Here is a 24,432-nt window from a genome sequence, read left to right as displayed (position 1 = left end):
ATTTTGTGCCACTCACAATATGCTGGGTGAAGTCTTGTTTGCGCTTTGATCCTCTACCAGCAGCAAGCTGGGCCTGAGCCAGCTCTTTCTCCAGCTTGGCAGAGAGGCTCCTCTTCACAGACACACGGTGTTCAACATGATGCATCTACAAAAAAAGAGCAGGAATCCAAATCAAAACTCAAGAAACAGCTCCCCACATCTCTTCCTTTAATATACTGCTCAAAATAATGAGGGGAACACAGTGTTCCTCTCAGGAGGAGGTGGTGGTGGTGATAGTGGCAGGTGTGTGTGCCAACATGGTGTAGATAAACACTCATTCATATAAATGTTTAGCCTTTCATATAAATGAAAACGCCCCCCTACCCCCTTTTTCCAGTTGCACCTATACAGGTCTAGGGATATTGTTCAGTACAGTAATGTTATTATGGGTTTGTGTGTTTATATGCACTTCAAACCTCTACACCTTTTGGCAAACTCCAGGCGGGCTGCCAACTGCCTTTTACTAAGGAGTGGCTTCCGTCTGGCCACTCTACTATACAGTGGTGGATTGTTGCAGCGATAATTTTCCTTTTGGAAAGTTCTCCTCGCTCCACAGAGGAATGCTGGAGCTCTGACAGACTGACCATAGGGGCCTTGGGTCACTTCCCTTACTGGGTCTGAAGGTCTTCCATTTACAGATGATGGAGGCCACTGTTGGGACCTTATATGTAGACAGGTGTGTGTCTTTCCAAATCATGTCCAATCAACTGAATTTACCCCAGTTGGACTCCAATTAAGCTGTAGAAACATCTCAAATATGATCAGTGGAAATAGGATGCACCTGAGCTCAATTTTGAGTTTCATGGCAAAGGCAGTGAATACTTATGTACATGTACATGTGATTTCTTAGTTTTGTTATTTTTAACAAATCTGCAAACATCTCAAAGACCCTTAATTCACATTATCATTATGGGGTATTGTGGCTAGAATTTTGTGGGGAAAAAAAAAATTCCATCTTTTAGGAATAGGGCTGTAAAATAAAATGTGGAAAAAGTAAAGCACTGAATACTTTCCAGATGCACTGTACACACCGGGAGTAACTTGGGATTAAGGACCTTGCCAAACAGCACTTTGTGATTTTCCAGCCCGACAGGTTTGAACACAGGCTCCTCTGGTCTCAAGCCCCCTGTTTAACCACTAGCCCATCACCTCCCCTCATACATCCAGGTCATTTCTACCCACCTGTTCCTGAAGCTTTTTAAGGAGTATCTTGTTTGCGCTGACAATCTTCTCTGATGCTTGTAGTTGCTCTCTCAGCCTGACCACCTTCGCCTCTGCCATCTTCAGAGACTCTCGTTTTTTCAGCTCCTGCTGGAGCAGCTGCCTGAGAATGGCCTCGTCCTTCTGCAACAGGTTTCTAGGTGGCAGGTGGAGATGGAACAATGATTCAATGAGTCACAATGCTGCTGCTGTTATTGATAATACCAAACTGCATCAACAACAGTAAATGAATGTTCAGATGTTTTCTCCGTTACCAGTCTTGAAGGGCACACCTGTGTTTGTTCAGCTTCTCCTCTGCTTCAGTCAGTGTCACCTCTGCTGCTGTTTTTGCTGATGAGTCCAAGACAGAAGAGGATAAGGTGCTCAAAGCAGCACTAAAAGAGCTTTGAGTGTGGTCCTTTAATGTCTTCTGCTTCTCCCTGCTGAAAACAGCCAGGACACGATTCCAAATTAATGCATCTGACTGACCAAAACATAACATTTTCCCAAACTAAAAATTGCAAAGTATCCCAAATTAAGACACTGCTGTTCATAAAACAATTATTTTCGCACAAAACCTAAAAAAATTAATAAAAAGGCATGACAATACTAATTCTTTTCAAAGAACAGAAAAATCACATGGACATCGTTGGATGAATGAGTGAAAAAGGAGTGGTTTAGTTTGTCGAGCAAAATCTGGAAATCAAACTACTATGAAGGGGGGGGCTAGCCGCCTTCCCCCGAGAAACATAGAAAAAAAATGACATGCTTTTAGATGCATTTCAGCTCATACTTTGAGGCATAAAACTTGGCTTTACAAGGACCCCAAGCACCTGAGACCACTGTAGTTCAAAATGGCTGTGGATCTAACTTACATTTTTCAGACAGTCTGGCTAATTTTAGTTTTATCAGCTATATCTGGGCCCACAAAAGCTAAAAACTTGGAAGAAATTATATTCTATTCTAAAATATAATTATTTATAATTTGGCAGGTCCCTGCTGTGGATGCAAACATTAAAAATGTTTGTATCCAAATCATTATCTGTCAGTAATATAAAAGAAATGACATCTGCAGTTTGTGATGTGCATTCTGCATTGCCTTTTTTTTTTATTACAAATGTTTGAAAACATGATAGACAACCCGAGAAATGCCATGTTGAAAAATAATAGGGGAGGTGATGGTCTAGTGGTTAAGGTGTTGGGCATGAGTCCATAAGATCATGGGTTCAAATCCCTGCCTGACTGGAAAAAAATCACTAAGGGCCCTTGGGCAAGGCCTTTAATTCCCTATTGCTCCCGGTGTGTAGTGAGCGCCTTGTATGGCAGTACCCTGACATCGGGGTGAATGTGAGGCATAATTGTAAAGCGCTTTGAGCATCTGATTCAGATGGAAAAGCGCTATATAAATGCAGTCCATTTACCATTTTAATAATAATAAAAAAAACAGGTGTTACAATTGACAGTTAATACTTGAATGTTTACTTTTCTTAAACCATCTCAGGAGTGCTGAAAATTATGCTACGTTTCCTTCCCACAGGTTAACCGTTTACATTTAGTGTCTCTGAAAATTGATCCCAAAGCTGCCTGCAGCTCATTTTTCCACTCTGAAGTTTTTTGGTCACCCACTGATTCAAAAACATCACGATTAAAAAGGTGCACTCTGATTGGCTTTAGGCACCTTCCGTTTCAGCTCCCTTACATGCAAAACCACAGCGTCAGCATTTATCGTGTACATGGTCCGATTACCTCTTAATTTAACGTTAAAAATAGCGTCAGCATCAGCAGTGGAATATAATTCTAGTGCTCTAGTGCTTCCGGCCGTTGATATATAATGGACCGCCATGCATGACACTCGCTGCTGGTCCTCCCCAGAGAGGCTTGCATTGACTGACGAATGCTATATTTGCTACATTCAGTGTTTGGAGGGCGCCCCCAGACTTGGCTCTATAACCAAACAAAAACCAAGGATTAGCTGAAGCCCGATCCCCATGCATACGTCAGACATACTTCCGGGTCTACATTCAGTCAATCAATCAATTTTATTTATACAGCACCAAATCACAACAAACAGTTGCCCCAAGGCGCTTTATATTGTAAGGCAAGGCCATACAATAATTACGTAAAAACCCCAACGGTCAAAACGACCCCCTATGAGCAAGCACTTGGCGACAGTGGGAAGGAAAAACTCCCTTTTAACAGGAAGAAACCTCCAGCAGAACCAGGCTCAGGGAGGGGCAGTCTTCTGCTGGGACTGGTTGGGGCTGAGTGAGAGAACCAGGAAAAAGACATGCTGTGGAAGAGAGCAGAGATCAATCACTAATGATTAAATGCAGAGTGGTGCATACAGAGCAAAAAGAGAAAGAAAGAAAGAAACAAACACTCATTGCATCATGGGAACCCCTCAGCAGTCTAAGTCTATAGCAGCATAACTAAGGGATGGTTCAGGGTCACCTGATCCAGCCCTAACTATAAGCTTTAGCAAAAAGGAAAGTTTTAAGCCTAATCTTAAAAGTAAAGAGGGTGTCTGTCTCCCTGATCCAAATTGGGAGCTGGTTCCACAGGAGAGGAGCCTGAAAGCTGAAGGCTCTGCCTCCCATTCTACTCTTACAAACCCTAGGAACTACAAGTAAGCCTGCAGTCAGAGCAAAGCGCTCTATTGGGGTGATATGGTACTATGAGGTCCCTAAGATAAGATGGGACCTGATTATTCAAAACCTTATAAGTAAGAAGAAGAATTTTAAATTCTATTCTAGAATTAACAGGAAGCCAATGAAGAGAGGCCAATATGGGTGAGATATGCTCTCTCCTTCTAGTCCCTGTTAGTACTCTAGCTGCAGCATTTTGAATTAACTGAAGGCTTTTCAGGGAACTTTTAGGACAACCTGATAATAATGAATTACAGTAGTCCAGCCTAGAGGAAATAAATGCATGAATTAGTTTTTCAGCATCACTCTGAGACAAGACCTTTCTAATTTTAGAGATATTGCGTAAATGCAAAAAAGCAGTCCTACATATTTGTTTAATATGCGCTTTGAATGACATATCCTGATCAAAAATGACTCCAAGATTTCTCACAGTATTACTAGAGGTCAGGGTAATGCCATCCAGAGTAAGGATCTGGTTAGACACCATGTTTCTAAGATTTGTCTAATAATACTGCCTAAGGGAAGCATGTATAAAGTGAATAAAATTGGTCCTAGCACAGAACCTTGTGGAACTCCATAATTAACCTTAGTCTGTGAAGAAGATTCCCCATTTACATGAACAAATTGTAATCTATTAGATAAATATGATTCAAACCACCGCAGCGCAGTGCCTTTAATACCTATGGCATGCTCTAATCTCTGTAATAAAATTTTATGGTCAACAGTATCAAAAGCAGCACTGGGGTCTAACAGAACAAGCACAGAGATGAGTCCACTGTCTGAGGCCATAAGAAGATCATTTGTAACCTTCACTAATTCTGTTTCTGTACTATGATGAATTCTAAAACCTGACTGAAACTCTTCAAATAGACCATTCCTCTGCAGATGATCAGTTAGCTGTTTTACAACTACCCTTTCAAGAATTTCTGAGAGAAAAGGAAGGTTGGAGATTGGCCTATAATTAGCTAAGATAGTTGGGTCAAGTGATGGCTTTTTAAGTAATGGTTTAATTACTGCCACCTTAAAAGCATGTGGTACATAGCCAACTAATAAAGATAGATTGATCATATTTAAGATCGAAGCATTAAATAATGGTAGGGCTTCCTTGAGCAGCCTGGTAGGAATGGGGTCTAATAGACATGTTGATGGTTTGGATGAAGTAACTAATGAAAACAACTCAGACAGAACAATCTGAGAGAAAGAGTCTAACCAAATACCGGCATCACTGAAAGCAGCCAAAGATAACGATACATCTTTGGGATGGTTATGAGTAATTTTTTCTCTAATAGTTAAAATTTTATTAGCAAAGAAAGTCATGAAGTCATTACTAGTTAAAGTTAAAGGAATACTTGGCTCAATAGAGCTCTGACTCTTTGTCAGCCTGGCTACAGTGCTGAAAAGAAACCTGGGGTTGTTCTTATTTTCTTCAATTAGTGATGAGTAGTAAGATGTCCTAGCTTTACGAAGGGCTTTTTTATAGAGCAACAGACTCTTTTTCCAGGCTAAGTGAAGATCTTCTAAATTAGTGAGATGCCATTTCCTCTCCAACTTACGGGTTATCTGCTTTAAGCTGCGAGTTTGTGAGTTATACCACGTAGTCAGGCACTTCTGATTTAAAGCTCTCTTTTTCAGAGGAGCTACAGCATCCAAAGTTGTCTTCAATGAGGATGTAAAACTATTGACGAGATACTCTATCTCACTTACAGAGTTTAGGTAGTTACTCTGAACTGTGTTGTATATGGCATTAGAGAACATAAAGAAGGAATCATATCCTTAAACCTAGTTACAGCGCTTTCTGAAAGACTTCTAGTGTAATGAAACTTATTCCCCACTGCTGGGTAGTCCATCAGAGTAAATGTAAATGTTATTAAGAAATGATCAGACAGAAGGGAGTTTTCAGGGAATACTGTTAAGTCTTCAATTTACATACCATAAGTCAGAACAAGATCTAAGATATGATTAAAGTGCTGGGTGGACTCATTTACATTTTGAGCAAAGCCAATTGAGTCTAATAATAGATTAAATGCAGTGTTGAGGCTGTCATTCTCAGCATCTGTGTGGATGTTAAAATCGCCCAGTATAATCATCTTATCTGAGCTAAGCACTAAGTCAGACAAAAGGTCTGAAAATTCACAGAGAAACTCACAGTAACGACCAGGTGGACGATAGATAATAACAAATAAAACTGGTTTTTGGGACTTCCAATTTGGATGGACAAGACTAAGAGTCAAGCTTTCAAATGAATTAAAGCTCTGTCTGGGTTTTTGATTAATTAATAAGCTGGAATGGAAGATTGCTGCTAATCCTCCGCCTCGGCCCGTGCTACGAGCATTCTGGCAGTTAATGTGACTCGGGGGTGTTGACTCATTTAAACTAACATATTCATCCTGCTGTAACCAGGTTTCTGTAAGACAGAATAAATCAATATGTTATGATATGTTATATCATTTACTAACAGGGACTTAGAAGAGAGAGACCTAATGTTTAATAGACCACATTTAACTGTTTTAGTCTGTGGTGGAGTTGAAGGTGCTATATTATTTTTTCTTTTTGAATTTTTATGCTTAAATAGATTTTTGCTGGTTATTGGTGGTCTGGGAGCAGGCACCGTTTTTACAGGGATGGGGTAATGAGGGGATGGCAGGGGGAGAGAAGCTGCAGAGAGGTGTGTAAGACTACAACTCTGTTTCCTGGTCCCAACCCTGGATAGTCACGGTTTGGAGGATTTAAGAAAATTGGCCAGAAATGAGAGCTGCTCCATCCAAAGTGGGATGGATGCCGTCTCTCCTAACAAGACCAGGTTTTCCCCAGAAGCTTTGCTAATTATCTATGAAGCCCACCTCATTTTTTGGACACCACTCAGACAGCCAGCAATTCAAGGAGAACATGCGGCTAAACATGTCACTCCCGGTCCGATTGGGGAGGGGCCCAGAGAAAACTACAGAGTCCGACATTGTTTTTGCAAAGTTATACACCGATTCAATATTAATTTTAGTGTCCTCCGATTGGCGTAACCGGGTGTCATTACTGCCGACGTGAATTACAATCTTACCAAATTTACATTTAGCCTTAGCCAGCAGTTTCAAATTTCCTTCAATGTCGCCTGCTCTGGTCCCCGGAAGACAATTGACTATGGTTGCTGGTGTCGCTAACTTCACATTTCTCAAAACAGAGTCGCCAATAACCAGAGTTTGATCCTCGGTGGGTGTGTCGCCGAGTGGGGAAAAACGGTTAGAAATGTGAACGGGTTGGCGGAGTACACGGGGCTTCTGTTTAGGGCTACGCTTCCTCCTCACAGTCACCTAGTCGGCCTGCTTTCCCAGTTGCTCGGGATCTGCCAGAGGGAAACTAACGGCAGCTAAGCTACCTTGGTCCGCACCGACTACAGGGGCCTGGCTAGCTGTAGAATTTTCCACGGTGCGGAGCCGAGTCTCCAATTCGCCCAGCCTGGCCTCCAAAGCTACAAATAAGCTACACTTATTACAAGTACCATTACTGCTAAAGGAGGCCGAGGAATAACTAAACATTTCACACCCAGAGCAGAAAAGTGCGGGAGAGACAGGAGAAGCCGCCATGCTAAACCGGCTAAGAGCTAGTAGCTGCGCTAAGCTAGCGGATTCCTAAAAACACACAAAGTGAATAATGTGTAAATAATTTAGAGGTGATTCAGCAGAGGGAGTGCTTTAGTTAAAGCATGTGAAGATTACACTGTGAAACAAATCGTTATCTAGTTAACTAGATCAATCTAACTGCGCAGATTAAACAGCTAACAGATACAGCAAAACACCGCTGTGCTCCGGAACAGGAAGTGATACAATACCGCAGTGAGAGCCAACCACCAGTAGAGGCAAGCCTCAGTGTCTGTGTGTTTTGAGTTAACCAGGTCAGAAATACAATACCTTATAATTTCCTCCTTCAGCAGGCGGTACTCAGCTTTTTTGGCTTCAGGCAAATCTTCTGGGGTTCTGAGTGGGTTGTTCTCCTTTTCTGATGCCGTCTTAGGTTTTGCCGCCTGGAAACGTTACAGACCAATTTCAATTCACACGTCTCATCAGATAAGACAGATTTCTGAAGTCAGCATTTCTCCTCCAGACAAGAAAGGGTGGTAGGGTGGATGTCAAGTATATTACACATAAATTATTGATAACATCTACAATAAGGAAAATTTTCTAAATTAAAAATAACAATAATAATAATAATAATATAATAAAAAGAAGTACAAAGCATTATAGAACAAAAACTATTTTACGGTCTATAAGATGCACTTTTTTTTTTTTTTTTTCTTTTTTTTTTTAAGTCTTTTGCCTGGTGCTGCAACATATTTTGAAGCAACTGTCAAAAAATACTACATTATCCTCTACGGCCAGAAGATGGCACCACCTACACGTGATAAACTGCTCCAGTATACTGATCTGATGGACACACGGTCTTATCAACACTCTGGAGCAGAATGTGGCAGTAATGCACCATTAAACCATAAAAAAAAAAAAAAAAAAAGTATAGCTGAATGAGGAGGAAATGCTGGGTCTTAGAGAATGAATGAAATTCATAAATAATGCTCTGAAGCCCAAACACCACAATCTTAATTAACGAGTGACTGTCATGCACTTTTCATTAACCCTCTGGGGTCCAAGGGCATTTTCTGGACCGTTCATTCGCCTGGCATAAATGTTTTATTACTGCTGTTAACAGCTCTCCCCGCATCCCACAATCAAGTTTTATGTCTCTTTTTTCAGGACAACCTATGCTTTCATAATATATATGCTTTTGTTGTGTTTTATATGTGTAATAAAGGTTTGCAATCAGAAATAAGAAAGGAAAAGGCAGAAAAAAATTTCCACACATTTATTCAAAACACACAGGAAACTATAATAAACAATTGTTTTGACACTTTATAAAGGTAATTTGAGGTTTTGTGTGAAAGACTGTACAACAAAAAGGTTCAAACAAACACAAATGCACATTTTAAACAATACATACAAAATGGTCTATGCACTTTGTCTTCATCTCAAAGCAATTTCTGTCTGCACAAAATGGTCTATGCACTTTGTCTTCATCTCAAAGCAATTTCTGTCTGCTATTACACAAAGGTTACATCACAAACTTCAAATTCTACTGTGTTTTGGAGTGTTCTTTGCTGCTCCTAAAGCAGCTTTCATTCACACTTTGGCCCACTTTGGCTCCTTAACAGTCTGAGGAGCGGACCTCCCCCTCGCTCTATTGATATGGTAAACAGTGCTTTATGCCGAGAAAGCAACAGAGTTATCCAGTAACATTCACATGCAAACTAGTAGAGCAATCCTGACAGTTACACATTCTGAGCACATGAGATTGTAATCAGAGGATCTCCATCTGCTTTCACGGATCGCTGTGCGTAATGGCACAGGGCCCATTGGAGTCCAATAGTATGTACTAATTGGAGAACCCAGGTTTGTTATTCAAATGGGCCAACTAGTAAGCAGAAGTACCAAATGTGACCCACCTCTACCGTCCTTCTGGCTTCTTTGATCATAAACTCCAGGCCTCCAAACACCGATGCCTGCATGGAGCTAGAGGTGTCGATATCAGAGTCACTGTCTTCTGAATCATTGAGCGACACCACCACTGACTTGTGTTTTGGCAACTGGAACGACACACACGCACACACACACACACACACACCCAAAACAGGATGCAATTAGCAGAGTGATAGCGTTTTCAAAACAAACTGCTCACTGCAGCTTCAAAAGAACAGAAAAGTTCTATAATAAAACAGACACCATCAGTCTGAAGTTTTACATGTCTCACTCGGTCTCTGAAGTCAACACAGTTTTTCCCATGATGATATTATATTTAATCTCAGAATCATATGACCAGCAGGAGGCTGGGATGAGAAGAAACTCAAACTGAAGCAGGTCAGGAAAAAGAAGTCTTTTTGGATTTACTGGTTGCTCTCACTACATTTTTTTTCCTGCAGACAGAGGAACTGGATGCCAGAGTGTCACAGCAAAGGCAGGTCCCCAAGCCGACCGCTGAACCAAGATTGTGGTTGAGGACTAAGCTTACGCTTCAGTTAAACAGTTTCACCTGCAGACAGTTCACAGCCTGTTCGGCTGATCATGAAGGAGTAGCACCATAACAGAGTTCTCCCTTCTCCACCAGCAAGTCATCAAAACCCTTTTAATGTCCTGAATGAAAACAATTTTGCTCCACTCTATGAAACCAAGCAACTGCCAGCTGACTGGCACAGTCCAAAGTCACCACCCCCAATAGTTAAGCCTAACCGCTTCCAACAGCAGCACACACAGGACGGTGTTCAGTAAGCCTGATGGTGGCGCACCACTCTCCACAGTCCAGTACTACAAGAACACCGTCAACAGACTTTAAAGGTCCCTGTGTCTCCAGTAAAGGATTCAAGTTGTCAAAGACATCAAATCTTTTGATGATGTCAGATTGACAGAAACAGGTAGGGAGCAAATTCCTGACAGGCAATGCAGCCGACTGGGCAAACACTCCATCTCCAGTTTGTCACATGAAGGAGGAGATGATTCTATGACACCTCCTTGATGGGGCCGAAGTCCATCTCAGGTTATTCCCAAACCACGGGTGAAATAAGTCAGTAATGAGCAATGTTCTCTGAAATGTGAACTTTTTTTTTTTTTCCCCCCTCAGGCACTAATTTGCAGACTTAATAGGCTACCAGGGCTGTGAAATGAAAATTGCAAATTTGGAGGAAAATTTACAGGGGGTCTTGGGGGAGTAGGTGTAGAAGCCTACAGGCCCCAGAATACAAATTAATTTAGTACCTAATGATACATTTTGAACAACGCTTTGCGATAGGCATTTTCCTCCGCGGAATACATCAGATTTTTTAAACCAGTACGATGTCGTAAAAAAATAACACTTTGCGATAGGCATTTTCCTAACTTGTGATGATCACAATTATAGACCATCGGCAGAGTACAACACCCCCCCATGACGAAATTCTGCAGATTTTTTTACAGCCCTGGGCTAAGCAGGTGCAGGGTCCATTTCAGCCACATTCGCTCAATCAACCATCGCTGCAAAAATGGGTGCTGATGACGTGGCACAAAGTGAAAATCAGTCACAGAGCGTATTCCGATCATGTTCAGTCTCCTGCCACTGTATTCGCATTATACACTGCCAGAAAGGCAGTTCTTTTATGTTTCTTTTAAGACGTGTTTGTGATCCAAAGGTGCAGCACCTTTGGATTCTCTCACACACGTCAGACTTTTTGAATTGTGCACTGCACACAGATAAAAAAAAAAAAAAAAAAAAAATCCCACATCATTGAGAAACATTTGTTTTGTGTCTGGTGGTCAGGTATGCACAGAAGGCATACAGCAAAAATGTGAAAGACACAAAACTTGAAGCTACATGAAATTACCAATGAGACCAATTCATTTTTTCCAGAGCTGAGGAAAAAAAAAAAAAAGTGCACAATCCTGTAATTTACTATCTTTTTTGAGGAGTGACTAAGCGGTAAGCTATGATGGGCTCAGATGAAGCCCAACCAGAAGAAAAAAAAACTGCAGTTATTTGACTAGCAACATGAGAGAGTAGCTTAAAGAGAGTAGGTTCTCAAGTTCACATTAAAATGTCCAACTTCAGAGCAGACATAACATGTTTACAGTGGTTAAAAAAAGAGAAAAAAAAAAGTTTTTTGATAGTTTCCCTCACCATGAGAACTGTATGGGGGATGTTTTTAAAGCCATAAACCTCTGCGTGATTACAGGTGTGGACGCTTTGAGTGACAGCGGCTGAGCTGGTCCAACCTTGTAACATCAGTACCTCAGTGTTCGCTTGTAGTGTTTTCTCTCAAAAATTCTTGAAAGGGTAGTTGTAAAACAGCTAACTGATCATCTGCAGAGGAATGGTCTATTTGAAGAGTTTCAGTCAGGTTTTAGAATTCATCATAGTACAGAAACAGCATTAGTGAAGGTTACAAATGATCTTCTTATGGCCTCGGACAGTGGACTCATCTCTGTGCTTGTTCTGTTAGATCTCAGTGCTGCTTTTGATACTGTTGACCATAAAATTTTATTACAGAGATTAGAGCATGCCATAGGTATTAAAGGCACTGCGCTGCGGTGGTTTGAATCATATTTGTCTAATAGATTACAATTTGTTCATGTAAATGGGGAATCTTCTTCACAGACTAAAGTTAATTATGGAGTTCCACAAGGTTCTGTGCTAGGACCAATTTTATTCACTTTATACATGCTTCCCTTAGGCAGTATTATTAGACGGTATTGCTTAAATTTTCATTGTTACGCAGATGATACCCAGCTTTATCTATCCATGAAGCCAGAGGACACACACCAATTAGCTAAACTGCAGGATTGTCTTACAGACATAAAGACATGGATGACCTCTAATTTCCTGCTTTTAAACTCAGATAAAACTGAAGTTATTGTACTTGGTCCCACAAATCTTAGAAACATGGTGTCTAACCAGATCCTTACTCTGGATGGCATTACCCTGACCTCTAGTAATACTGTGAGAAATCTTGGAGTCATTTTTGATCAGGATATGTCATTCAAAGTGCATATTAAACAAATATGTAGGACTGCTTTTTTGCATTTACGCAATATCTCTAAAATCAGAAAGGTCTTGTCTCAGAGTGATGCTGAAAAACTAATTCATGCATTTATTTCCTCTAGGCTGGACTATTGTAATTCATTATTATCAGGTTGTCCTAAAAGTTCCCTAAAAAGCCTTCAGTTAATTCAAAATGCTGCAGCTAGAGTACTGACGGGGACTAGAAGGAGAGAGCATATCTCACCCATATTGGCCTCTCTTCATTGGCTTCCTGTTAATTCTAGAATAGAATTTAAAATTCTTCTTCTTACTTATAAGGTTTTGAATAATCAGGTCCCATCTTATCTTAGGGACCTCGTAGTACCATATTACCCCAATAGAGCGCTTCGCTCTCAGACTGCAGGCTTACTTGTAGTTCCTAGGGTTTGTAAGAGTAGAATGGGAGGCAGAGCCTTCAGCTTTCAGGCTCCTCTCCTGTGGAACCAGCTCCCAATTCAGATCAGGGAGACAGACACCCTCTCTACTTTTAAGATTAGGCTTAAAACTTTCCTTTTTGCTAAAGCTTATAGTTAGGGCTGGATCAGGTGACCCTGAACCATCCCTTAGTTATGCTGCTATAGACGTAGACTGCTGGGGGGTTCCCATGATGCACTGTTTCTTTTTCTTTTTGCTCTGTATGCACCACTCTGCATTTAATCATTAGTGATCGATCTCTGCTCCCCTCCACAGCATGTCTTTTTCCTGGTTCTCTCCCTCAGCCCCAACCAGTCCCAGCAGAAGACTGCCCCTCCCTGAGCCTGGTTCTGCTGGAGGTTTCTTCCTGTTAAAAGGGAGTTTTTCCTTCCCACTGTAGCCAAGTGCTTGCTCACAGGGGGTCGTTTTGACCGTTGGGGTTTTACATAATTATTGTATGGCCTTGCCTTACAATATAAAGCGCCTTGGGGCAACTGTTTGTTGTGATTTGGCGCTATATAAAAAAAAATTGATTGATTGATTGATTGATAGTGGTAGTGACTGCTAGCTGTTGTGGAGGGGTGTGTCTGTCGCTTTTTCAGCATTTTATTATAAATACTTGGAATAATATGGTTTGCTGGGTGGTGAAACATCCTAACGGATCATCTAAGCTGTGATCAACCAATCAACTAGTACTAGACACATGAATGAGCTAATCACCTTGTAAGAGCAGAAAGACATTGGAAATTTAAATTTAAATAAAATACAATTTGGGACAAACCACTTAAAACCGGCAAATGAACAACACATTTAAATTATGATGCACAAGTTATCCAGTTATTATCAGGTGTCAGGTTTATTGTAGTCACTTGCAGGGGCGCCAAAAAGGGAGGAATAAGGAGAAGGACTCTAGGGGTCAATGATTGACAGGTGCCGAGAGAGGCCCCGAATACAATTATAATACTGACAAAAAATATGATGCTCTTACTTAAACTCAAACTTACAATCACAGATATAGTTTATTTTAATCACAATGTATTGGTAACACCAAGTTTATTTGTTTTGGAAATGTTTCTCAACACCCCCACCCCCACCACCACCACCTGTATTTACGTAAAATGGTGTAGTCAGACTGCTGCAGAAACTTTTCACAGACAAGCGGTGGATGTGTGGCAGGACAGCCCAGAGAGCCAAAAAAAAAAAAAGCTTAGACCAGAGGAAGAAGCGAATGGTCAACAGTATATCATAGGTATTAAAGGCACTGCGCTGCGGTGGTTTGAATCATATTTGTCTAATAGATTACAGTTTGTTCATGTAAATGGGGAATCTTCTTCACAGACTAAAGTTAATTATGGAGTTCCACAAGGTTCTGTGCTAGGACCAATTTTATTCACTTTATACATGCTTCCCTTAGGCAGTATTATTAGACGGCATTGCTTAAATTTTCATTGTTACGCAGATGATACCCAGCTTTATCTATCCATGAAGCCAGAGGACACACACCAATTAGCTAAACTGCAGGATTGTCTTACAGACATAAAGACATGGATGACCTCTAATTTCCTGCTTTTAAACTCAGATAAAACTGAAGTTATTGTACTTGGCCCCACAAATCTTAGAAACATGGTGTCTAACCAGATCCTTACTCTGGATGGCATTACCCTGACCTCTAGTAATACTGTGAGAAATCTTGGAGTCATTTTTGATCAGGATATGTCATTCAATGCGCATATTAAACAAATATGTAGGACTGCTTTTTTGCATTTACGCAATATCTCTAAAATCAGAAAGGTCTTGTCTCAGAGTGATGCTGAAAAACTAATTCATGCATTTATTTCCTCTAGGCTGGACTATTGTAATTCATTATTATCAGGTTGTCCTAAAAGTTCCCTAAAAAGCCTTCAGTTAATTCAAAATGCTGCAGCTAGAGTACTGACAGGGACTAGAAGGAGAGAGCATATCTCACCCATATTGGCCTCTCTTCATTGGCTTCCTGTTAATTCTAGAATAGAATTTAAAATTCTTCTTCTTACTTATAAGGTTTTGAATAATCAGGTCCCATCTTATCTTAGGGACCTCGTAGTACCATATCACCCCAATAGAGCGCTTCGCTCTCAGACTGCAGGCTTACTTGTAGTTCCTAGGGTTTGTAAGAGTAGAATGGGAGGCAGAGCCTTCAGCTTTCAGGCTCCTCTCCTGTGGAACCAGCTCCCAATTCAGATCAGGGAGACAGACACCCTCTCTACTTTTAAGATTAGGCTTAAAACTTTCCTTTTTGCTAAAGCTTATAGTTAGGGCTGGATCAGGTGACCCTGAACCATCCCTTAGTTATGCTGCTATAGACGTAGACTGCTGGGGGGTTCCCATGATGCACTGTTTCTTTCTCTTTTTGCTCTGTATGCACCACTCTGCATTTAATCATTAGTGATCGATCTCTGCTCCCCTCCACAGCATGTCTTTTTCCCGGTTCTCTCCCTCAGCCCCAACCAGTCCCAGCAGAAGACTGCCCCTCCCTGAGCCTGGTTCTGCTGGAGGTTTCTTTCTGTTAAAAGGGAGTTTTTCCTTCCCACTGTAGCCAAGTGCTTGCTCACAGGGGGTCGTTTTGACCGTTGGGGTTTTACATAATTATTGTATGGCCTTGCCTTACAATATAAAGCACCTTGGGGCAACTGTTTGTTGTGATTTGGCGCGATATAAAAAAAATTGATTGATTGATTGATTGATATCACCCAGTTCTTCCATAGGCAAGGCGAGTCCATGATGGAATGTTAGCCTGTTGTCTGTTCCCAACTTTGTCCATAGTTTATAAGCTAGCTCACTTTTCTCCTCATGTTAGCTCACTTTGCTGGAGAAAACTCTGGATTTATACAACCCCTGGCAAAAATTATGGAATCACCAGCCTCGGAGGATGTTCATTCAGTTGTTTAATTTTGTAGAAGAAAAAAAAAAAAAAACAGATCACAGACATGACACAAAACTAAAGTCATTTCAAATGGCAACTTTCTGGCTTTAAGAAACACTATAACAAAATCAGGAAAAATAATTGTGGCAGTAAGTAACGATTACTTTTTTTAGACCAAGCAGAGGGAAAAAAATATGGATTCACTCAATTCTGAGGAAAAAAATTATGGAATCATGAAAAACAAAAGAACGCTCCAACACATCACTAGTATTTTGTTGCACCACCTCTGGCTTTTATAACAGCTTGCAGTCTCTGAGGCATGGAATTAATGAGTGACAAACAGTAGTCTTCATCAATCTGGCTCCATCTTTCTCTGATTGCTGTTGCCAGATCAGCTTTGCAGGTTGGAGCCTTGTCATGGACCATTTTCTTCAACTTCCACCAAAGATTTTCAATTGGATTAAGATCCGGACTATTTGCAGGCCATGACATTGACCCTATGTATCTTTTTGCAAGGAATGTTTTCACAGTTTTTGCTCTATAGCAAGATGCATTATCATCTTGAAAAATGATTTCATCATCCCCAAACATCAAATCAAATCAATTTTATTTATATAGCGCCAAATCACAACCCAGCCAATATGGTGCTGAAAAGAAACCTGGGGTTGTTCTTATTTTCTTCAATTAGTGATGAGTATTAAGATGTCATAGCTTTACGGAGGGCTTTTTTATAGAGCAACAGACTCTTTTTCCAGGCTAAGTGAAGATCTTCTGAATTAGTGAGACACCATTTCCTCTCCAACCTACGGGTTATCTGCTTTAAGCCGCGAGTTTGTGAGTTATACCACGGAGTCAGGCACTTCTGATTTAAGGCTCTCTTTTTCAGAGGAGCTACAGCATTCAAAGTTGTCCTCAAAGAGGATATAAAACTATTGACAAGATAATCTATCTCACAGAGTTTAGGTAGCTACTCTGCCCTGTGTTGGTATGTGGCATTGAAGAACATAAAGAAGGAATCATATCCATAAACCTAGTTACAGCGCTTTCTGAAAGACTTATACTGTAATGAAACTTATTCCCCACTGCTGGGTAGTCCATCAGAGTAAATGTAAATGTTAAGAAATGATCAGACAAAAAGGGGTTTTCAGGGAATACTGTTAAGTCTTCAATTTCCATACCAAAAGTCAGAACAAGATCTAAGGTATAATTAAAGTGGTGGGTGGACTCATTTACATTTTGAGCAAAGCCAATCGAGTCTAACAATAGATTAAATGCAGTGTTGAGGCTGTCATTCTCAGCATCTGTGTGGATGTTAAAATCGCCCACTATAATTATCTTATCAAGTCAGACAAAAGGTCCGAAAATTCACAGAGAAACTCACAGTAACGACCATAAGAAAAGTGTCCAAAATATCAACGCAAACTTGTGCATTTATTGATGATGTAATGACAGCCATCTCCTAGTGCCTTTACCTGACATGCAGCCCCATATCATCAATGACTGTGGAAATTGACATGTTCTCTTCAGGCAGTCATCTTTAGAAATCTCATTGGAACGGCACCAAACAAAAGTTCCAGCATCATCACCTTGCCCAATGCAGATTCGAGATTCATCACTGAATATGACTTTCATCCTGTCATCCACAGTCCACGATTGCTTTTCCTTAGCCCATTGTAACCTTGTTTTTTTCTGTTTAGGTGTTAATGATGGCTTTCGTTTAGCTTTTCTGTATGTAAATCCCATTTCCTTTAGGCGGTTTCTTACAGTTCGGACACAGACGTTGACTCCAGTTTCCTCCCATTCATTCCTCATTTGTTTTGTTGTGCATTTTCAATTTTTGAGACATATTGCTTTAAGTTTTCTGTCTTGACGCTTTGATGTCTTCCTTGGTCTACCAATATGTTTGCCTTTAACAACCTTCCCATGTTGTTTATATTTGGTCCAGAGTTTAGACACAGCTGACTGTGAACAACCAACATCTTTTGCAACATTGCATGATGATTTACCCTCTTTTAAGAGTTTGATAATCCTCTCCTTTGTTTCAACTGACATCTCTTGTGTTGGAGCCATGACTCATGTCAGTCCACTTGGTGCAACAGCTCTCCAAGGTGTGATCACTCCTTTTTAGATGCAGACTAACGAGCAGATCTGATTTGATGCAGGTGTTAGTTTTGGGGATGAAAATTTACAGGGTGAGTCCATAATTTATTCCTCACAATTGAGTGAGTCCATAATTTTTTCCCTCTGCTTGGTCTAAAAAAGTAACCGTTACTGACTGCCACAATTTTTTTCCTGATTTTTTTATAGTGTTTCTTGAAGCCAGAAAGTTGCCATTTGAAATGACTTTAGTTTTGTGTCATGTCTGTGATCTGCTTTTTTTCTACAAAATTAAACAACTGAATGAACATTCTCCGAGGCCGGTGATTCCATAATTTTTGCCAGGGGTTGTACATTTCACTGTTGTTTTAGTTAAATAATCAATGCAGGCAAATTTTTAGCAAGCTGCTCTGCTCAAAAAAAAAAATGACGTTTGTTCCAAACACACGTCAGGAGCAGCAGCACATCTGTCAGCCCACCTGAACAATCCCAGGAACCCCTTCAGGAAGGAGGTGAGCAGCTGTGTGTTGAATTAATCAATTATTATGGAGAAAAAAAAAAACATTAAAGAATTAAAAAAAAAATCATTCTGAAACAGAAAGACTATAGTCTATTTCTTTCAGAATGATTTTGATGGTTTAAAAAGCATCAACTGTCACGGAAATATAATGTTTGGGCAGTAGTTTGGGACTCTCATCCCCCTGCTGTGCAGTAGGAACAGAGAACATTTCTTGTGCGTGCAGACTGGGTGACTGCTCTCAATCCAATCAGAGAAATGTTTCCATTTTCTGGAAATCAGACGATTAAATACCAACAATCAGCCTCATATGTATTTTTGACAGTCTAGAGTGTCAGTCTTGTAGCAAATAATTCAACCTAAATGGATTTCATTGTATTTTTTGTGCTTTCCCTACCAAATAACTGCCAAATCATGTTTTTCTTTTTACAAATATGGAAATGATAGTCAAAAATATCATTAAAATGCATAGTTTTATGTAGCACAGTATGAAAATTTTCCAGGGCCCAGTAAGATTTCTTTTCATGGGGCCCAAAATCCCTGGCGGCGCCCTGGTCACTTGTCCTCTGCATACGACAGCAGTCAATTTCATCCTTGTGATTCAAACCACATTTGTTCCAGTAAAAGCTCATGTCATTCAGTCGTGTGTTTTCCATCCATCCATCCATTTTCTTCCGCTTTATCCGGAGTCGGGTCGCGGGGGCAGCAGCTCAAGCAAAGCCGCCTAGACCTCCCGATCCACACACACCTCCCCCAGCTCCTCCAGGGGAACCCCAAGGCGTTCACAAGCCAGCCGAGAGATGTAATCCTTCCAGCGTGTCCTGCGTCTTCCTGGCCTCCTCCCAATGGGACGTGCCCGGAACACCTCTCCAGCGAGGCGTCCAGGGAGAATCCGAAAAAGATGCCCGAGCCACCTCAACTGACTCCTTTCGACTTGGAGGAGCAGCGGCTGGACTCCGAGCTCCTCCCGAGTGACCGAGCTCCTCACCCTATTTCTAAGAGAGCGCCCAGCCACCCTGCGGAGGAAACTCATCTCGGCCGCTTGTACCCGCGATCTCGTTCTTTCGGTCATGAGCCAAATCTCATGACCATAGGTGAGGATCAGAACGTAGATCGATCGGTAAATCGAGAGCTTTGCCCCCCTACTCAGCTCTCTCTTCACCACGACGGTCCGATACAGCGACCGCATCACTGCAGACGCTGCACCGATCCGTCTATCAATCTCACGCTCCATCTGTCCCTCACTCGTGAACAAGACCCCGAGATACTTAAACTCCTTCACTTGAGGCAAGGACACGCCACCGACCTGAAGAAGGCAAAGCACCTTTTTCCGGTTGAGAACCATGGCCTCGGATTTGGAGGTGCTGATTTTCATCCCGGACGCCTCACACTCGGCGAAAACACACTTGTGTGTTTTCTTCTGAATCAATTCTTCTCTGTTGGCCATTTTGACACTGGGGATGCTTTGTGTAGTTTAAAATTTCTTTACAACTAATGTAGCTGTATTTCAAGTCTAGCAATCTTCCCATGAGCGTGCTTTGTAAAAACTGAAGACTGCAAATTACTTACAAACAGAAAGTCTTGCCTCACAGTAAAACTTAATTATCAGTACATGAATCTGGGTGGCAGCATGGTGGCTTAGTGGTTAGCACTCACAGCAAGAAAGTCATAGCGTCACATTCTTTAGAGTTCTTTGTGCATGGAGTTTGCATGTTCTCCCCTTGTTAGGTACAGCTTAGGTGAATAGGAAACTTTAAACTGACCAAAGATGTGTGTGTGAATGTGTTTGTCTGTCTAAATGTGGTCCTGCCATAGACTGGTGTCCCGTCCAGGTGGTACCCTGCCTCTCACCCACTGACCACTGAGATAGGCTCCAGGTCACCTGTGACCCTTAACTGGAATAAGCGGGAAGAGAATGAATGAATCTGGGTTAAAATTAGAAGGCACGGGTATAACAGACAATAAGTGACAGAAAGGGGGGAATCAAAGCCAAACCCCTCTGTATTGTAGTAAAGCGGAGGTTACTTCCCAACATCAAAATTTTAAATTTTAACTAAGTGTTATGAAATTGTATAATCTAAATCAAGTCAATTTTATTTATATAGCGCCAAATCACAACAAACAGTTGCCCCAAGGTGCTTTATATTGTAAGGCAAAGCCATACAATAATTACGGAAAAACCCCAATGGTCAAAACAACCCCCTGTGAGCAAGCACTTGGCGACAGTGACTTGGCGACAGTGGGAAGGAAAAACTCCCTTTTAACAGGACGAAACCTCCAGCAGAACCAGGCTCAGGGAGGGGCAGTCTCCTGCTGGGACTGGTTGGTGCTGAGGGAGAGAACCAGGAAAAAGACATGCTGTGGAGGGGAGCAGAGATCAATCACTAATGATTAAATGCAGAGTGGTGCATACAGAGCAAAAAGAGAAAGAAACAGTGTTTATCTTGCAGAGACTAAACAGATTCTCTACTAGTAGAAATTCAGTTATTTCAAGAGAGCAGAGCTAACTAACCTACCTCAGGCAAATGTGGCTAATGACACTTTTTTTTTTTTTAATTCATGCATCTTTTACAACTGAGCTCCTGTTCTTACCACGAGCGGCGGTCTTGGAAGGTGATGCCCTCTGGTGAACTTGTTGGTCCGTGGCTGAGGCACTGTGTTGAGGCAGACAGTGCTCAGGTTTACCCTGGGTTGCGGCTGAATGCTGACAGCCTGGAAACTTGGTGATGGAGGACCACTGGAGGTCTTATCCTTGAGAAGAAAGCAAACATCACTAAGAAAAAAAAACTGCCTTTATACTCTGTTTTATTCAAGGCTTTGAACCGGTTCAAGGAACAAAAATGAAAACCAGAACCTTTGTAATTTTGTTAGGAACAAAAATGAAACCAGAAACTTTATACTTCTCTATGTTCCCGGAAAATAAGTTTCTTAAATAATTGTAACTGGTTAATACAGTTATTTATTTCATTTTTGAAAAGGCTTCTGCCTACAATGACTCTGTGAGAACATTAAGCTCCATTAATGCTCTCCACCCAACAGGTGGTGGTGGTAATGCATCAGGCTGGTTTGCAAACCGCCAATAAACTCGACAGAAGAAGAAAACGCGGTAAGGTTCACTTCTGCCTGCATTTTGTTTTGGTTGTTGTTGGCAGGACAAAGCACTACTGTCCTGTATTTCACTCTGAGAAACACACCAGGAGCAGACAAACATCGACGGACATCTTTAAAAAAAAAAAGTCCATTTATTGGGGTCATTATTAAGCTTCATTTTTTTTCTTGGTGGATCAAGTAGGATTTATTTTCATTGCAAGCAGAATGCTAAAGAAATGTCAGATGGCTGAACGTTGGCGGGAATATATTTCAACTTTTAAAATAACTTATTTTTCTTGCTGATGGGACAAAGCACTGGAGTTCTCTGGTTCAGACTAAGAATCACGTCCTGAGCAGACAAACACTGGGGGATTTCTTTTAAAAACACTGCTTTTGTTCAGTAATTTCCAAAATAAGGAATTAAAGTATTTCCCAGGTGTCATTTTCCAAAACAAGAATGTCTTCTTGTCAGGATGTGATGAAGAATCTGACTGAAGCGATGTAACAGGTCAGATTAAGACTTTATATTTATTCAGTGTGTGAATGGATTCAGGAAGTGGCTATATGTACAAAGCTGTGTTAATAACATTAATACATATCAGCCTTGTTATGGTTATGGTCGTGTGAGGACTTGCTTTAGCTGCTGAGCCAACAATGGGCAGCCGTGGGTTTGCACTGTCTTCTCTGTGATGTGGAGAGCAATACAGACAGGGCCGTGGCTTTTAAAAATACAAGCACACTGCTTCACTTTAAATACACAATAAGTCTATTTTAGCTGATCAACGCAGACTCCCTATATGTGGTCTGACAATGGATTGGTGACCTGTCCAGGGTGTTCCCCGACTCACACTTAATTGGTAGGATAAACACTGCCCCGTGACACTTAACTGGAATAAGCAGGTATAGAAAATGAATTAGTCCAAGCTACTGTGGAATGACCTTCTCTGTGGTCTTAAACTTTAACTTTTTGTTCCTTCAAATATTCCCCCTTACGCATTTAAATAAATATTTTGCATACAATTTATGAGCACAACACTGATTAGGCCCCTGGAGGCACAGCAGAGACACACCTCTGTTGCAGAAACCCTCTTGCTGGCCATGGACATGAGACAGGTTTCTCTAAGCTGCATCTCCTCCTCCTCCTCTTCATCAGCAAAGGGGGGTTTGGGAGGTGGCTCCAGTTCATCTGGTGGTGGAGGGAGAGGAGGTGGAGGAGGAGGAAGACCAGACACCATGTGTGGCATAAAGGGCTGAACAAAATCCTGAAATAAAGAGGCAAGAAAGAACATTAGTTCTCACGCTTATGTTTGCATCTGATTCTTCCACATTTTATAACTTCTTTTCTGTGCTGGTAATGGCACTGGACTGACATACAGTGGTGCAGCTAAATTAGGTGAGGACTATACCATTCCAAAGTGAGAAGGATCCACCATGCAGAGCGGCATCTGAGGGAAACACCCTGGAACCTCTACAGCAAAGGGGTGTTGTGGTGAAAGCACTGTTTCAAAAGACAGATTGCATTTTGTTTACCTTCACCAGTGTACAGTGCTAACTTCAAACTTTATGATCAGACATCATTTCAGTCATTCTTCAATGAAGTAACAGATTCATAGATTAAAGGTTCCAGCAGAGCTTCTGATTGGCGCTCACCAGGTGAACTGGTCTCACTGTCTGTGTCCATGGCAACCTCATCATAGTTGTCATACTGGTAGAGGTTTCCTGAGGTGTCCAAGCCTTGTTTACCTGTTGATTTCCTGTGTTCTCGATCCCTACACTGAAACACAACACCACCACACATAGGACAATCACATTATTTGTTCTTCATATAAACAGAGCTCATGCAATTTCAAGCATACTGGAAGATCAACATCTTAACTTCCCAGGTTTCTATTTGTCTGGTCAAACCCTGTCTATGTGTACCAATGTAAAATATCTAGGTCACATTGTTAATGATAAGATGGAGGAAGATGCTGACATGCTCAGACAAAGAAGATTGCTGAATGTCAAAGCCAATGTGTTAGTGAGAAAATTTCACAACTGCTCTGATGAAGTGAAGGTGAACTTGTTTAGAGCTTACTGTACTCCTATGTACATGGCCCCCCCCTTTGGGTGAGGTATAAGAAGAGCTTGCGCAAACTTCAGGTTGTGTATAATGACTGTCTCAGAATCCTGCTCAAGAAACCCAGGGGTAGTAGTGCCAGCAAGCTTTTTTGTGATTTAGGGTTAAACACCTTTCAGGCCACCCTGAGAAGACTGATGTACAAGTTTATATGTACGACTGCAGGGGTCCAAGAATAATCTCATCATGCAGTTGACCAATCCCAGGTGCAGTTCTGTCAGATACCAATCCCATATGTGGAAATACTGGTATTTGTGCCTTTTATAGAATGTGTATGCAACCGCTGACAATACAATGTCAGAACCCGCCGATCCATAAATGACCGCACTAGTGGGGGAGCCCAGAACATTTATTCAAGTGAAAAGGGCCAGAACGTTTGACCTCATAGAGCTGAAGGGGTCATCCCCCCACATCACAAAAATGCATTGCTGCCAGATCACAGCTGATTCCCAAAAACCACCCCTCACGAATCGGAACGTAGGTGAACAGATGCTCAGCAACAACCCAGGAACCATCAAGGCTCAGGCCTGCCATGAAGTGGAAACTGCTGGAACACCAGCGTCACTGTCCACAGTGAAGCAAGCTTTACATCAACAAGCGGGTACCGACCAAGAAAGCTCCTGCTCCAAAATCAACGAGGTGATCGAAATGTGGTCAAATTTCCAGCCAGAAGCTTGTTGATGGCTACCAAAGGCACCTGGTCAAGGTGCAGCTTGTTGAAGGCCACTGAACCAAAACCAAATAGTGGGATGCATGTACACATTTGTTTTATCACTCAGTGGTCTCTAGTGTCATCTTCTACGCTGTGGTTCGCCAAGTTGAACGGTAC

The 24,432-nt window shown here is 41.4% G+C and overlaps 1 protein-coding gene across 1 annotated transcript in view; it reads right to left on the bottom strand.

Annotated features, from left to right (window-relative positions):
- The window catches only part of LOC117515275 (zinc finger C3H1 domain-containing protein-like), an 88,027-nt gene that overhangs the window by 46,568 nt on the left and 17,027 nt on the right, over window positions 1–24,432 (bottom strand). Inside the window, 9 exon segments of the mRNA XM_034175760.1 lie at window positions 17–145; window positions 1,222–1,396; window positions 1,533–1,682; window positions 7,784–7,896; window positions 9,367–9,507; window positions 20,987–21,145; window positions 22,555–22,746; window positions 22,891–22,982; window positions 23,135–23,258. Coding sequence (XP_034031651.1) covers window positions 17–145; window positions 1,222–1,396; window positions 1,533–1,682; window positions 7,784–7,896; window positions 9,367–9,507; window positions 20,987–21,145; window positions 22,555–22,746; window positions 22,891–22,982; window positions 23,135–23,258 — 1,275 coding nt within the window.

Source organism: Thalassophryne amazonica, chromosome 8 (assembly GCF_902500255.1).
Source record: "Thalassophryne amazonica chromosome 8, fThaAma1.1, whole genome shotgun sequence".
Classification (NCBI taxonomy): Eukaryota; Metazoa; Chordata; class Actinopteri; order Batrachoidiformes; family Batrachoididae; genus Thalassophryne; species Thalassophryne amazonica.
This window is presented reverse-complemented; position numbering and strand designations above follow the sequence as displayed.